The 17,143-nt window shown below is 48.8% G+C and overlaps 1 protein-coding gene across 1 annotated transcript in view; it reads right to left on the bottom strand.

The window, feature by feature from the left end:
* ptprt (protein tyrosine phosphatase receptor type T) overlaps window positions 1–17,143 on the bottom strand; it is a 178,959-nt gene that overhangs the window by 18,828 nt on the left and 142,988 nt on the right. The window contains exons 19-24 of the mRNA XM_062545106.1: window positions 12,258–12,345; window positions 5,133–5,209; window positions 3,929–3,965; window positions 3,590–3,687; window positions 2,881–2,997; window positions 597–748 (exon numbers count right to left, since the gene is read on the bottom strand). Coding sequence (XP_062401090.1) covers window positions 597–748; window positions 2,881–2,997; window positions 3,590–3,687; window positions 3,929–3,965; window positions 5,133–5,209; window positions 12,258–12,345 — 569 coding nt within the window. The remainder of the gene's footprint in view (window positions 1–596; window positions 749–2,880; window positions 2,998–3,589; window positions 3,688–3,928; window positions 3,966–5,132; window positions 5,210–12,257; window positions 12,346–17,143) is intronic.

Below are 17,143 nucleotides of genomic sequence, written 5' to 3'. Positions count from 1 at the left end.
TACATCCGAATGACATGATTTTGGTGTCAACTCAACGTATTTACTCCCAATAGTCCGAAAAATTTATCTAAAGTGCATTTCACTCCGGATTATCCCTTCAAGGGCACAACAGTGGAAGCCGGGAATTGAACCCATAGCTTTCAGGCTACTGCACACCAGCCCAGCTTCCTTAACCACTACACTACAACCGCCCTTCATTAACACATGATTTGAGCAAGAGTTACACTCCCACTGCTAAAGCTGTCATGAGTCCACGTGGATATGCTTTGGAGAGCCGTTTAACGAGGATAACAAAGTATAATTTAAGAAGTATTAATTCATTTAATTGATACACATGAATTAATGTTACTTTAAACGTGCCAGTATTCAGTAAGCCAGCTGGCAACTTTTCGACTGCAAGAAAAAGGTTTTGAAAATCAGTATTAGTAACTGGTGAGAACACTAAAGAAAGCTGGCACAGATCTTGGATGAATACTGAAGAATCTTGGCGTCGTTTCCAGTTGTTTGGTACAACTTAACCTCATTCTAGATATACGTTGCAATAAAATAATCTCGGCCCCTGATTGAGTGTGTCTGATTTCCCATAAGCAGCATACCTGCAGTGGACCACGATAGGTCCGGCGTCTGGAGGGTTGAGGAACTTGACCTGGCGCACGAAGCCCAGGAGGCCAGTAGCGTAGCAGGGCACGCCGTGGTCGGGCCAGCTGGTGAAGTGGAACTGCCGAATCTCTCGGATCTCATGGTGGCTCTTCTGTGGAAAACACACACACACACGTGCGCACACATGCACGCACACACACACACACACACACACACACACACACACACACACACAAACGTCTCCATAAGGCACTGAATGTGTGAATGTGTACACCATGTGTGTACAACATCCAACATCCAACATCTGATACAATATCCCATCCACAGGCTCACACTGTAATGAATCCTCCTTGTGCAATCACTGTCGACTGGTTTGTTTACCAGCTCTACTGTTACACATTAAACACAAAACGTGGGAGGGTAAAAACTCGGGCCGTTAATAAGTACACCGCTTGCTGTGTCAATGGAGCGCAACCAAGACGAGCGTTTGCAGCAGGGAAAGAGCAAAAAAAAAAATAAAGTGATGACAGCTTTGCTCAAGGGGACGCAGATTTGAAAAAGACAAGAAGGCCATTTCATAATGTAACTGGAGCTTAATTAGTTCTCCATTCACACAGCAGCAAAAAAGAGGAGAGAAACGCTCCAGCCCTGCATCCCTGACAATAATGAGTTCATGCCCGCGCCACGCGTCCTCTCTACTCCGCAAACAACACAAGCGCAGTGGCACAGCTTCAGATGGAGCGAGCTGGAGACGCTTTACTTGTTCACTGTGTTTTGGAGTGAGAACAGAGAGAGAACGAGAGAGAGAAAGAAAGAAAGAAAGAAAGAAAGAAGGGGTGAAAGATGGAGAGAGAGAAGGGCAGAGATAGAGACAGAGAGAAAAGGAGAGAGGAAAAGAGAACGTCGGACAGAGAGAGGGAGAAAGAAAGGAGAGAGAGAGATAGAGAAAGAGGAGGGGGCCTGCTGCACTCATTTAGCCAGGAGCCCGACCGCTGATCTAAACCCTATTCAGAGGACATCATCCCGCTCATAAAGGCCCTTTATGTGTGCGAAGTGCCCATTTACAGTTACGCTCGGCTACGGCCCTAATCGCAGTGCTCACACCTCCACCGCCAGCATTAGCAGGAAGCACTTAATTGCAGTTTTGGTTTGTGAGCTGTGTAATCCTCTCTGCCAGGCTGATATGCCAGCGAGCCCACATACTGTAGCTGATTCCCAGGCAATAGCACTCCGCAAACGTGGGAGGGTGCCACACCAGTGTGTGTTTCTTAAGTGTGTATCTGTTTATGCGTGTGACTACTATGCATTTCTCCACACACAGAGGCACACACACACACACACTCATACTCATATACACACATGGTGGGGATGTGCAGTGTGTGTGCTTGTGTGTGGTACTCTATCAGAGGTGAGGAGAATGGCCAACTGCCTAATGTTTTTGCACGCTGTTTATCTCACACTGGCTGGACAAACATACATGAGAGGCAGTCATATCTTCCAGCTCAAAACTAGCTCAAGAATAGCATCCAGCACTCCACTAGTTCCTTCACTAAAGCCTTTCCATTGCCTCCCTTCCCTATTATTTGCCATAATTAAAGGGATTTTGACACACGGAATGGAATAAGTGCATATTCCGCCAGCGCACGAAGACAACATGGCCCTTCGCACAAATTCTATCCGTGGAGTGAGAAACTGCCAGGATCCAAAACAGTTGTGTGGAGCTTTTCAGTAGCGCAGAGGAGAGAATGTGCTGGAAGATCCCTCTCTTACGGCGTGACAGATGGAGAGAGTGTGAATGAAACTTGCTGACAGCCAGCCATTGTAATGTTTGTCAGCGCCAGTTTCAAAGACAGAGAACAAGTTATTTTCTTTGCCGATAAAAGCCTGTGTTCTCCAGCACCTGTTCCATTTAAATGTGCAACATATAACAATGGAACAGCAGTCATCTGTGATAATTCCAACACAGTTTTTGCATTCCTCTGATCCAATTTTCAAAAAAAAAAAGTAAAAATGAAAAAAAAAACCCTGGCCTGTGTCTTGCTTGCTTGTCTTCTAGACAAATTGCGACAGGATATAATTGACGGTTTTTGTAGTTCAACTTCAGAGCTCCTGTGTGCGGATTTGCCAGTAAGTGAGGCCCGGAATTTACGGGCGCTTTTCTTGAGCAGATGCTGCTCAGATGCAAGCTCCACATATTGGGCTGAGGAGGAGGAGGAGGAGGGCTAAAAGCAGCGCGTCTCCTGCCAACGCCACACTCAGCTGACCGGCAGTCTGGCTTACCTTCTGGACGGTGAAGGTGCGGATGACGTATTCGGCCAACGGCTCGGTCTCGATCAGCGTCACTTTGATGTCCCCATAGACCTCGGTCTCGTCGGGCCAGTAGCGCACGCACTTCACCTGCATGGGCAGTGGGGAGTGAAGGAGATTCAGTCAGTGGGAAACACAGAAAACGGAGGTACAGTACATGACCCAAACATGTACACAAAACAGTGTTTCTAAACCCACTGTAGACACATTGGGCTTTGATGGATAGAAACACAAACCAAAATGGTTATTACCATAGCAGAACCTACTGTGATTACTAGTACTCTAATTACATGAGTGTACGGTTTGGGTTCCATCACTGGGTGAGAGACCAGAGGTGCGCTCAGATTTGGCAAACAGTGGCGAACGTTTGTGGTGAACATGTTTTCTTTGAATGCTACTGTATTTGTAGTTCTTTCTTTGAGAACTACCTCCACAGACGCTTTGCAATTGTTCGAAAACTCAAGGCAAACGGAAAGCTGTTCACCAACATTCGCCTGTATGTTTGCGAATTTGAACACACCACACTCTGATGCTTCTGCTCAACTATTTTCAGAATTTGTATATTTGTGTACGACCAAACAGGCAGTAAACTTGCAGAGCAAATTTGCCGGTTGAAAGTGCCCCCTGCCAGGAGGACTGCGTTTTTGGAGCACAATAGAAAAAGAGAGAGAGAGCGCCTCACCCTGCCCACCTCCACCAAGTTGGTAACCATGACGATGCTGCCGGAATTCTCCTGCCAAATCATCCTCCAGAAATCCCTCACCGTCTCCTGCATGGGCCCTGTGGAGCAGCAGAGAAAAGCACTCTCCATTCATCACACTGTCAACCGTGGAGTGGGTGCCTACTGTAACAGATGACCACACTGTTTAAAAAGCCCAGCAAGGAGATGGGATTCCACACACACACACACACACACACACACACGTGGGATTGATACAGTAGCTCTGATTAAAATGCTTATCTGCACAGCGTGATTCATCTAGCCACCATTTCTTATGTCTCCCGCGTCCCCCTTGATTACCTTGAGTAGCGATGTAGTGTCTTGGTCTGTGGTAGCCCTGTGTAGAACAATGGGGAAAGGAAACAGACGTGAGTGTAAACAAGGTGAAATATAACATCATTATAACTGCATGGTCCCCTTCAAAATGACATTTTCTTCCCCTTAAGACAGATAATGGACCACCCTGACATCCTTATATTGCGTCAGATGCATATATTTTGCCACCACGCCACTCTGATTTCAGTGATGTGACAAGTTAATTTCTCCTCTCAACATGAGGTGCGGAGGACAATTGCACACACACACACACACACACACACTACACTAGCTCCCATCTCCCTCCACGCTCTCATCATCAGCATCCCAACAACTGGGAGAGAAATTAACAATCAGCTGAAGTTAAGCTCCCACACGCACGCAGCTTGCGGTGCTATGCTTCCGTCTTCTGACGGCATCTCGGCGCAAACGGAAGAGTAATTGTTCTATTGCTGCGTGTCGAGCGGAGCCCGGCGAAGAGGAGAGCCCTCGTTGGCTGCGCCCGCCCGCACCCCATGCTGGCATCCCCCGAGGCGAAGAGGTATTCACGGCGCACGGTTGAATAATACACCGTTCTATTGACAATGTCATTACAGTTATTACATCATGGCAGGAGGCCTTTCGCTTTTTCAGCCGGTAATAGCCAGGATAGATGTGCTCAGTGATGTGATTAGTTATTGACATAATCACCGCTTTCCTCATTTGATAAAGCAGAATACCCCCCAATTCTCCCGACAATTCACGCTGAATAATATATAATGCCCATTCAGTCACAGTTTATTAAGACATACAGTAAACGTGTCCAAATGAGGACAGGAAGAGACATATTGATTAGCTGAGAGAAAGGGAAAGGAACAATCAAATGACAGTATAATAGCACAATTGTTCCTGAACGCATATACTGTAACCTGTATTCTACCTATGATGGAGTCTTTGGCGCAGGCAACATGACTTCCATTCACATACATTCATATATTTCTTTAAAGTCTGTCAGCCATCCTCCTCAATGTCAATTAGAGCAACCCATGAAAGAAACTCATTCAATCAAATCAAAACAAGTCACAATGGAGTTTATAGAGACATGACAGTCTGTTGTCAACTCTCATTATGCTGCTCCATACACTCCACCTGGCCTGTCACGCCACACTTAATGCATCCAACACAAAGCACTGCACTGCACTGCACTCACGTCGATGTAGTTGGCGTTGATGTAGTCCGAGTGGGGGTCTCCATCCAACGGTTGCAGCCGGACCCGGGTGTGATCATCTGTGGGGTCAAATGTTCAAAAAGAGCGGGTCTAAAGTTACATTTACCAACACACGGGACACACACAGTTGCATTGCCGGAGCCCAACACAAGACACACACACACACACACACACACAGACACATACAGTTGCATTGCTGGAGCTCAACACAAGGGACCAACACACACAGACACACACAGTTGCATTGCCGGAGCTCCAACACAAGGAGACACACACACACACACACACAGAGACACACAGTTGCATTGCTGGAGCCCAACCCAAGCGACACACACACAGACACACACAGTTGCATTGCCTGAGCCCCAACACAAGGGACACACACACAGACACACACAGTTGCATTGCCGGAGCCTGTGCTGCTATTTTCAGCCACTCTGGCTGTAGTGGAGTCACGCTTCATTGTCACGGTGTTTCAGCTGTGAAGGACAGGGGGTGTTCACTCTAAAATGTTAGATAGAGACTAGTGGCCTGTCAATAGAAATCTGCCCATGGCCAAATCAAGCGTGCTCTGTGTTCTGCTTGCTGTGAATGGGAGGCCTGCTTTCCCTCTGCTCTCTCTCTCTCTTTCTCTCTCTCTCTCTCTATCTCTCTCTCTCTCTCACACAGAAAAGCTTACTGCAGTGTTTCTCAAGGAGAACTCCTATTCCACCACCAAAAATGGGATCCTTTTGTCTCGCCGAGCGAGAACACACTCGGTTCCAGCGCCCCGGGGGTTGCTGGTGGAGAGAGACAAGCCTGAGGATCTCCTTCCACGGATTAACTTGGGCACGGAGAGTCACCGCACGCCACGCCACGCCACGCCACGGCACCGGCCAGAGGCTCTGCCCTCTGCCAGCCTCCATTCCACAAACGAGATGAAGTCCTCTCCACGCCGCCTCACTCTGCGGGCATGGACAGCAGCTGGAGCTCAATACAGTGGCCCTGTATTAAGTGCCAATGCTCACACTCTCCAGTTTACGCGTTATGTCAGTTATAAATCGTCTGATGCAAATGATCAGTCATCCATGGTTTTGTAGGCCTACAGAGCCCCAGCTGGGGAGAAAATGGCCACTACCGCCACCTCAGGAGCTTACATTTCCGGACGCTCAGGAGCAGTGTTCTCGTGGCAGCTGTGCCACGTACGGGAGCGCAACCCTGTGGCCCACAGACTCTCTCCTCTCCTCAAGTGCGCGGCTGCGCGGCTGCGCGCCCGACATTTTGCTTACGCCTCAGAGGCGGCGCTACTTTAGCAGAGCGGCTGCGTAAGCCCGTCTCGTCCGGAGTGTTAAGAGGCTCTCTGCGGGCGGGCCAAACAGCTGACCCAAGCTGAGGAGGGGGCCGCTTCCCGTTCAGGCTGCGGGAGCACGAGAGTGAAGGCTGCGGGGTCCCTGGTGGTCCACTCAACTTCGCTCTCCGTTGTGCTTTTCAAGGCGCTATCTTTTGCCCTCTCTGGCCCCGGCGTTTCTGCTCTCTTAAGCCGCCTCCATTTCTCTCAAACTCATTTTCAGTCTCTCCCTCTCTCCCTTTCTCTCTCTCCCTCTCTTTTATTCTCCTTCGCTCTCCCTCTCTCTCTCTCTCTCTCTTTCTCTTTCTCTCCCTCTCCCGTTTGAAGGCGCAGACGTGCCGGTCAGCCTGTCTGCCCGCGTGTTTGTGTGCGCTGACGAGCCCGTCCTCTCACCGCAGGGCTTCGTCTGCCTCCAGCCTCGCTCCTTTCACACGGGAGCCGGCGAGCGAGGGAGCAAGAGACGGAGAGCGGCGGAGGGAGAGAGAGAGAGCGCGAGAGAGAGAGAGAGGCGCAGAGAGGGGGCATGTGGAGGGAGAGGTAATTAAACAAGACTGTGTCAGCTGTCATAACAAAAGTGCACGGCAGGAGCGCATCTCTGCAGCCGCCGCCCTGAGTGACTGTTTAATTGGGCAGGGACCGCAGTCCGCACACGCCCCTCCCCTCCATCAGCAGCACCACCAGCAGCAGCGGCACCACCCCAAACACATTTCTACACCCCTCCGTCTCCAAGTCCTCCGTCCTCCTCCGTCTCTTCCTCTTCCTCCGACTGCCTCCAGCCTTCCTTCCCTGACAACAGCATCATCCCTTTGGCCCACAGAGTGTTTCCTCCTCTCATCTCCTGCATCAGTGAGGATGAGAGCCTAAGCAGCACCAGGGGTGGGAGTGGAGCAGGTGGGGGTGGGGGGTGGGGTTGGGGTTGGAGTAGGTAGCCTGCACCCTCCACTGTAAGCCTGGCTACGGACACCTGAGCTCAGCCTGAGCCTGGGCGAGAGGCTGCCTGAGGACGTGAGGAAGAGTGGAGCTCAGCTCCGCAGCATCGGGTTCCATTCACACGCTGGGAACGTGTTCATTACTAACTAACGAAGTAGTGCAGTGTGTGCTACCGTACGCCCGCTGCAGCAGCAGCAGCACAAAGCCCAGTTGGCTCATTACGGCCTGACTGCCACGGCACCATTTGGCGTGGTGCGCTCGGATCCCATTTCCGCTTGTCTGAGCTCACGGGCGCGGACCAGCGTAAAGTATAGCCCAATCACTACCTAATTCACCCATTGTCAATGAATTATGCAGGCGCTGTATTAAGTGCCAATGCTCACACTCTCCAGTTTACGCGTTATGTCAGTTATAAATCGTCTGATGCAAATGATCAGTCATCCATGGTTTTGTGGGCCTACAGAGCCCCAGCTGGGGAGAAAATGGCCACTACTGCCACCTCAGGAGCTTACATTTCCGGACGCTCAGTAATTAACTTTTATTTGATGGTGGGTATTAAAATTCACACTGCAGGTGGGCAGAGTCATTAGCCTATGCCCTGAGTGCCCATGGAACATGTAACATTAATAACACTGATAAGAAGGCATGCAGGAACACACACACACACACACACACACACACACACACACACACACAAACACACACGAACACACACAAATCTGGCTACTTCTCTTCTCGACAGCGCCATCCCTAACATGTCACGGTCCTATTAATCACCAAAGTAATGCCGTCGGTGTCCACACACACTGACTTAATACACTGCGCTAAACTGTCACGTCGGCTGAAGGCATTATACACTTTAATAGGCTATTAAAGTCAACCCCTCCTGAAGGCTCCACTGTCAAATGGACCGAAGTGCGGTTGTGTGCCATTTTTTTCCCCCCAGTGGTGGCAGCGGTGACACTATGCATGCTGGGTAGTTGATCCAGTTTAATCCGGAGCCGCCGCTCGGTGATTAGACTCGCAGCCCTTGGGGGTGTGTACCTGAGCACCGCACGGCCGTCCTTCAGCGCTCGCTCACGACAAAAGTGTTGTCTCTGGCCATTTTCAATGAGGCGACGGCGGCAGCCGCCAAACGAGTGTCGCACCTATGAGATGTGGATTAGGGCAGGAGAGCCTATTGACGCGCGAGTCGCGGCTCACAAAATAATCCACTCAGCAGTTCCGTTAACTGCTTATTGAGAACTGTAACGGACCACAGCAATGGGGCAGTTAACGGCTCCGGCAATTGCCATGTATAGAATATTGCACAACACTTTATATTAACATAGAATATGGTCATGCAGAATATGGTATTAATAAATGCTTTGTAATGACTAATAAAGGGCCAATATGCTTCTAATATACATGCTAGTAAGTAGTTAGTTAATGGTGAATATGTGTACCTTAATATAAAGTGTGACTGAATATTGCACAATTAAGCACATTTCCCTGCCATACTACTCTGTATACTGTTGAGAGGCCATTGTCACTACTTATTCATAGTCACTAATCATTACTATCTACAGTAACTGAGACATCTCTGTGCAGTTCAGTTTAAATAACAGACTGCGTGGCAGTGCGGTAGGACATCATTTCTCAGTGCATCATTATTTCTTCGCACAAAGCTGTAGATTTCAGTCCATGCCTTGAGTTCTGTGTTCCTTACGCCATATACCTGATATACTGGCACACACCTTATTTATCGCGCGCGTCCGCTAAAACAGGCAAAGGATGAAAACAGCGCATTCAGGGGAACACAGTGGGCCCCCTGTGCAGCCGGAATTCAAACAGAGCCTCTCTGAGATTTGTTTAATGTCAACCCCAGGCATGCAGGAGAAAAGGCATCTCGTAAACACTGGGTAGTGAATTTGTCGGGGGAATGGTAATAGCCAGGCTTTGGTCAATACATCAGAGAACTGTTTTTTTACGGCAAGACTTCAAGGGATCGTCTGAAGATTCCTTGGTTGCGTGATGGGAATTAATGCCAGTTAAGTTATGAGGAAGAGCAGATGCTTTGACAGACGTACCCGTCTGGAACTCACCGGCCGGCGAGCGCGCAAATGCACACACAGCACACCTGCACGCACACACACACACACACACACACACACACACACACATACGCGCATACACACACACACACACACACACACACACATGCACACATACATGCGCACACACACACACACACACACACACACACACACACACACACACACACACACACACACACACACACACCCATACATACACAAACCCATACACACACACACACACACACACACACACACACACACACACACACACACACACACACACATACACACACACCTTCAGAAGGACTTAAAAGAGGTAGTGTTACAGGGAGTCCTTGGGGTGCTGGATACTTCTGTGTTCTTTCTAATGAAAATGAACACCCTGGATACTTACTATTCCAAGAGCTCTCTCAGGCCGACTGCGGTGATTTTACTATGCAGGACTGACAGTCTGTGTAATCAAGCCCGCTGCAATAGCTAGCACAATAGCAGCACAGGTTTGTGTAATCAATGAGCAACTGAATGCAATTGGTGTGGGTCTGAGTGTGGGCAATTGCATCATGTAGCTTTGCTGCTCGGCGTTGATTAGATGCATATTTGATGTCAATTATTAGAGCAACGCCACAATGAGGAAATCATATCAAGTAGCGAACACTGGTAAGGCAACGGTACAAGTGTTGCCCACTATAGCATAGCACACACACAAACACACACACACACACAGACACACACACACACACACACACACACACACACACACACACACACACACACACACACACACACAGAGAAACAAAGCCAGCACCAGCATTCATGCCAAATCTTCTCTGGATCGATCCGTTTCAAGTGGAATTCTCCAGCACATCAACTTGATGGTTTCACACACTGTTTGTCTTTGAATTGCTGGCCGCCGCAATCTGACACGTAATGGTGGTGAACAAGCCCACAGGTTTCTCTCTCTAAAGGTGAGCCCATAAAGGGCGCTGATGAAGGTGAGAGCCCATCCTTTGGTTCCTCGGGTGCAATTTGCCCTTCCATCTTCCCAGAGAGGTGAAGAACAAGCGCTCACTCTGACCTCCTCTGACACGCTGCGCTCCCCGTGTTACAAACACTCGAGATGGAGCCGTCGATCTCTCTCTCTCTCTCACTCACTCTCTCTCTGTCACATCTCTCTCTCTCTCTCTCTCTCTCTCTCTCTCTCTCTCTCTCTCTCTCTCTCACTCTCTCTCTGTCACATATCTCTCTCTCCCGTAATCAAATATGAATAAGGGCCACATACACTCAACTCTCTATTCCCTCAGCAATCTAGCCCAGTTCCTCCCCATCCTGCCCAGTTTTTTTTGTTGCTTTTGTGCGCAGATAAAAGCCACCTAATAACACTAAACTCTCTCTCCAAAATAAACGCCTGCCGATGTGGCTGCACTGGCCAGGGACCGCTGTGGAGAGGGAGGAACCTAAGCGTGGAAATAACGGCGTAATGGCGGAGGCCGGGGCGTGATACGGAGAGGGAAAAACGAGCCTGGACGCTGAGCTAAACGCCGGCGCTGTGGCTTTACTGTTCGCCGCTGATTTCCCCATCTCTCTGATATGTAAATGTTTGCCAATAACTCTGTTTATTTTGGTGGCAGCGCGCACTGAATTATAGATGACCATATGGGAGGCTTTATGTTTACACTGCTGAAAACACACAGGCACGCACACACACACACACACACACACACACACACACACACACACAGAGGGAATGAAGCAGGACAGATGCTTCTAATCACAAGTGCTTCCCAATTTTCCTCTTCTTCCATTAATTGTCTCGGGTAATCAGGGCCTGCTGTGTACCTGCGTGGGTATGCGTGTGTGTGTGTGTGTGTGTGTGTGTGTGTGTGTACGTACTGTATGTGTGTGTGTGTGCGTGCGCGGGTTGTTGAACGGAAGTGAGTGTCAGTAATGATCAAGACATACAGGCTTCATAAGATGCCTCTGATTAACTCGTCTGCCAAAAAGTAGCTGATGGAAAAGTGTCTGTGCTGAATAACGCTGCACTAACGGTAAAGTCCCTATTCTACAGCAGGGGGAATTGACAAAACACAAAGAGAGAGAAATTACACATTACACAAACCCCCTTTTAAGACAAAAGAACAATGTCCTTTTTACACAGATTGGATCATTAATTGGAGATTGCCCTGGGCATAGCCCATCTGAAATAAAGATACCTACTTTCACAGCTATTTCAATATTTCCACAAGAAAATGGGCTGTTGCAATGGTATACAGTAAGATGGACAGTTTTCATTACTGGCCCATGTAATTAAAGGAGCTTCACTAATGGGAAATTCATCATCATTCCTGTTGGCTATCAGGCTTTGACAGGCTATTTCATTTTCAGCAATGTTTCATCTAAAAAAAAACTACGCTTTCATAAGTCGCTTTTTAAACACGACATCCGGGGCCTTAATAAAAAGGCATTAGTGTCCTTGTGTACAATGGATGTCATACAGAGGCTCACTTAGGTAATTGGTGCCTGGGGTTTCCTCGGATTGTGTTTGCGTTGACTCATTTATAATTAAAGCAGTTTGTCATAGTCGCACAGACGCAACGCCGGAGCAAGAGGATCTCACACGACTCCGGACCGCCAACACCAGTCTTGCCATAATCTGACAGATCTGTGTGCCGATGTCGGTAATGGCATTATGTCTTTTAAATGAAGTGCTAAAGGAGTTATTCTCTCATGAACACGGACAGAGCCAGAGGCTGCCCTTGTCTTCTCAGTACTCACAAGCGATGATGTTTCCATAGCGATTCTTGTTGCGGTTCTCGTCCTTTTTGGCCGTCTCCCATGGCGCCGTTTGCCCTTCAGCGAGACCCTGCAATCACAAAAGAGGTGTCAGAAACGACAAACTTTAAATACTTTTCATAGACACACACACACACACACACACACAAGCACGCATGCATGCACGCACGCACGCACGCCCGCACTCACATGCACACACTCACTCACACACACACACACACACACACACACTGTACGCTCAGACATAAACACACACAAAGGGCATTTATCGAGCATATGACTCAAGACTACACCAAGGAGCAAATTAACATGCCCCAATACACCACAGGTTGTGAGCACCATGTTGAGCAAAGCCCATCTCATTTCGGAGCCTGGCACCAGAAGTGAAAACGGTAGAAAATAAAGCAGGCCGGGAGAGGTTGCCCAAGCACCCAATCAGCCTCGGAGCAGATGGGTAAAGAGCTGGGCTTTAGTCAGTCGGAGGCGTCCCCAAAGTGGAGTGGGCCACAGGACAGCTGTGCTGCAGAGACATATTGAGTGTGCGCGCCTTACATGATGACGGTGGGAAAGGGCAATTATGGCAACGCGAAAGCAGAGGCTATTCACCAAACAGCTCCAGTCCGTTTACAGACTGGTGTCTTACTGGGCGCCGGTAACACACTTAACGTGCAAATCAGGATGGCTGAGGTCACTCCTCAGCAGACAAACATGGAGAGAGAGAGAGAGAGAGGGAGAGAGGGAGAGAAGGAGAGAGGGAGAGATTGCTGCCACTTCCCACTGCTCCATTTCACAGTGATTTTCATCGACCTCAAGCGTAGGCGAAATGTTGAACTAATCTAAAAAAGATATTCACATCTGTCATGAGACATTTGTCAATGACACACTGATATAATGCTTTGCTTTCCTGCACATGACATTTTCTTTCCATTTCCTTTTTTCCTCAAATTAATTTTCCTTCTTTAAATTCATGAAAATGATGGCGTAGGTGTCGTTACGCCAGAAGGACTATGAAAACCAACAGCTTCACAAAATTGATGTGTCTCCTTTTGCCATATGGTCACTTCCTTGTTACGCATGCCATTCAAAACATTATGCACGCTTCCAGCTTGTGTGTGCGTGCGTGTGTGTGGGTGGGTGCACGCATGTGTGTGTGTGTGTGTGTGTGTGTGTGTGTGTGTGCATGTGTGTCAGAGACAGCATGATTAATTACATCTCCCTCAGCAGAATGGGAACATCTAAACAGAGTGGCATTTACTCTCCATCCAAGGGCTGGCTCTCGCTCAGAGGACCGATGCGTGCTGGGAGAGCTGCGTACTGTGATTGGGGGTGGACACTACCAACCCCCGCGGGGGGGACACACATGAAGGTCCCCCCACTTGGAAGGTGTGAGTGGTCTAAGCCCCAGATCTGTCAGTGGCTTCTCACCTCCCATCTCTTTGCTGAGCCGATGTCCACTATAAGGGATCTGACAGAGCTTCTATCATCAGCACGGTGTAAGCCTGCTCCCAAAAGACTAATTTGTCTGACCCACTTTTTTTTACATGGACCAGAAGCCTCATTATATAGTCATTAAGTAATTAGGTAACACACACACATGTCTTTCACTCAAAGGTAATTGTTCTGATAAACAACCATCTCATGTTTATCATCTACTTTCACCTTTCATCTGAGACACCTCCGCAGGGCTACCACCAAGGAAGCTGATATGTGCAGGCTCTGCTGCTGTAGGAGGGGACGCCCACTTTGTAGGATCGAATGGCTATATTGCATACAGTATGTGGGACTGAGACTATAAACAGAATCAGAGCTGCGATCTGGGACATGTTTATCTGGCACCATGGGGACGTTGGCCACCTGAATATCATCACACACCATGCTACATAGGAGGACTCCTTAAATGACACCGTGCGTCATCACACCCCATAATACTTCTTTGAGGGTTTCCTAGCGATGACTTCAAGAAAGGACACAATAGCCCCGTTTACATGGACACTTCTATTCCGATTAGAAACGGAAAAAACAGCTCAATCGGAATAAAAATCGTCATATAAACACCTCAATCGGAATGAAAATCCTGATCCGATCAGAATTGTAATCGGAATAGAAGAGGTGGTGTAGTCCGTTTCTATTCCGAATGAACGCTCATGTATACGGTCATTCGGATTGACCGTAATATCTTCCCAATGAAAAGTAGCAAACAACGGCTATTCCGATCAAAGATTCTAAAGCGCTTACAGACGTCTGATCAGAATAGAATGTAGCCCATGTAAACAGACGGCGCAAAAATTTTCAATCGGAATAGTTTAATCGGAATGACAAAAAACTGTCCATGTAAACGTGGCTAATGTGTGGTGTACAGTTGACCATGCTAGACTAGTCTAAATGGCAGAGGAAGAGGAGCCATTGAGCAGCAAAGCTGAAGGGACCTCTACAGGCCTGACCAGTGGGCAGGAGGCACGGTCAGTCACCCCTGAGGGCACTAGCATACTGTAGGTCTAGAGGTGCTTTGGGTGGAAGGGGAAAGACTGAGAGAGAAAGAGAGACATACATAGAGGGAAAGAGGAAAAGAAATAGAATATGGGGAAAGGAGGATGAGGAGTAGAGGAGGGGGGGGGGACACAGCAAGAGGATAAGAGAAAGAGAAGAGAGAAAGAATTAGCGTTAGAGAGCAAGAAAGAGAGAGAGAGAGAGAGAGAGGAGGGTGAAATAGAGGGGGAGACAGCAAGAGGATAAGAGAAAGAAAGACAAATAAAAAGTGCGATCAAGAAGGAGAGAGTGAGAGAACATAGAGAAGGAAACTGAAAAAAGGATGAAACCCCCATAAGTGACTGTGCCTCAGAAGGCTTATTAAGCAGTGAGCTGATCAATGGAGCCCCTCTGTTCTGTCAGAGAGGAAGGGGATCAAGGCTATTCGGCTTCTTTCTCTTCCGATGGCAAACAGACGATAAGCCATGAAAAGAAAAAAAATGTGAGAACAAACCCAAAGAAAAGCAAGGACAAGTCTGCTCTCTGGGCACACATCCACAGCGCTGCCTCAATCCCCAGAGCCAACACGCAGCTCCAAACATCACATCATCAAACAGGCGCAACAGTGGAGGGAGTCAGGCTCGCGCCCTGCAGATACAGAGACACATAGGAGACACCGCGGCTCATCTTAACATGATGAAAACATGCTTCCCCACAGCTCACAGGACAGACACACAGACCGAGAGAGAGAGAGAGAGAGAGAGAGAGAGAGAGAGAGAGTGAGAGAGAGAGAGAGGGGGGGGGGGCTTTAAATGACTGAGATATCTATCTCATTTTGTCATTGAAATCAAATGTACACTTGACTATACATACACTGTCCGTGAGAGTGGTCTAGCTGATCTCCCACCACAATGCAACAGCACCTGGAGAAATGACTGACTTTCGAACTTCAAAGAGTTTAGGCAATGGGATTACATTGCTGATTGCTTGCTGCTGGTGTAGATAAGCAAATTAGTGGGAGTATGGGTGAGGGAAAAGGGTGAAAAGCCCATAATAGATCTATAAATCTCCTCAGAAAAACACTGCGCATTAGCAAGTGCAATGTGCACTTTAAAAACCCTCACTTCTGAAAATGAGTGTGCCCTTTAAAAGGCCGTATACGCAACAGCGCCATAAAAGATGAATGCGCCGCATCTAATGAAGAGCAGGAGGTCAAGTCAGGTTCACCTATCCTCGCCGGCCTCGTGTTTACCGACTTAAAGATGAGACATTACGAGTCACGCCAAGGTTACGGCGCATCACGCACACACACACACACACACAACGCCTTTGTTGCGGTGTTTGCAAACGCCGGGCCCGGAGACGCCCAGCGTCGGTTGGTAGAGCGGGGCACCCCTCTGGCTGGTGTAAGTGCTTGGAGTATCTATCATTTGCAGTTGTTAATGAGAGTGGGGTGGGTAGAGAGGTGGCTAATTATGCGGCGCCTCGTGCGTCGAGCGCCACACCCCCCGCCGTGCCGGCGTTCAACTTTCCCTTTCACTTCCCACTTAGAGGCGAAGAAAAACAAAACGCCCCTAATGGAGGCGCTTTTATCTGGAATCTGTGAAATGTTGTTTCTTTTTTTTTTTTTTTTTTTCTCTTTTGGTATACGCTATAAATATTCTTAAAAGAGAGAATGAAGGGAAGGGAAGGGGGAGAAACAGAGGGGGGAAAGATGGAGAGAATAATAGAGAGAGAGAGGGAGATGGAGGAGGGGAGGAAGAAAAGTGAGTGCAAGTGAGACACTGACAGACAGACAAAGAGAAGAGAGAGAGAGAGAGAGAGAGAGAAAAGAGAGAGAGAGAGGGAGAGAGAGATAGAGAGAGAGAGAGGGAGAGAGGGAGAGAGGGAGAGAGAGAGAGCAGAGCTAGAGTGAGAGGATGAGTGCTCCCACTCTCTGGTCCCCTGGCGGCGTGAGAGATGAGATGAGATGAGATGTGGGGCGGCGAGCGCGAGTGTGAGCGGGGGAGGTGCTGGGTCCCTGGACACCACAGCCGAGACAGGCTCCTGGGCCCCACGAGAGAGAGAGCGCCAGCCCGGCCTCTTCCTCCTCCTCCGCAGCACTGTCAACATCATCATCATCATCATCATCATCATCATCATCATTACCGCCCTCCTCATCCTCACGCGCGCGTCTCTCGCCGGCTGCCGTCCGTCCGAGATGAAAGATGGCCCGACTTAATGAGCGACTTCCGATGGGGAGACGAGGCCCGACAAGAAAAAACGTGAGCGACGCTCTCCCCGTGAAGGGAGCGTCACCGGGACGAAGAGGAAGAGGAAGACGAAGACGGCTTGGACTCGGATATGTTTCATTAGCCCCATCATGGCGCGCTGCTGAGGAGGCCGCGGCTGCTGGGTATGAT

This window comes from Sardina pilchardus, chromosome 9 (assembly GCF_963854185.1).
Source record: "Sardina pilchardus chromosome 9, fSarPil1.1, whole genome shotgun sequence".
Taxonomy (NCBI): Eukaryota; Metazoa; Chordata; class Actinopteri; order Clupeiformes; family Clupeidae; genus Sardina; species Sardina pilchardus.
The sequence above is the reverse complement of the archived record's forward strand: the minus strand, read 5'-3'. Positions and strand labels throughout refer to the sequence as shown.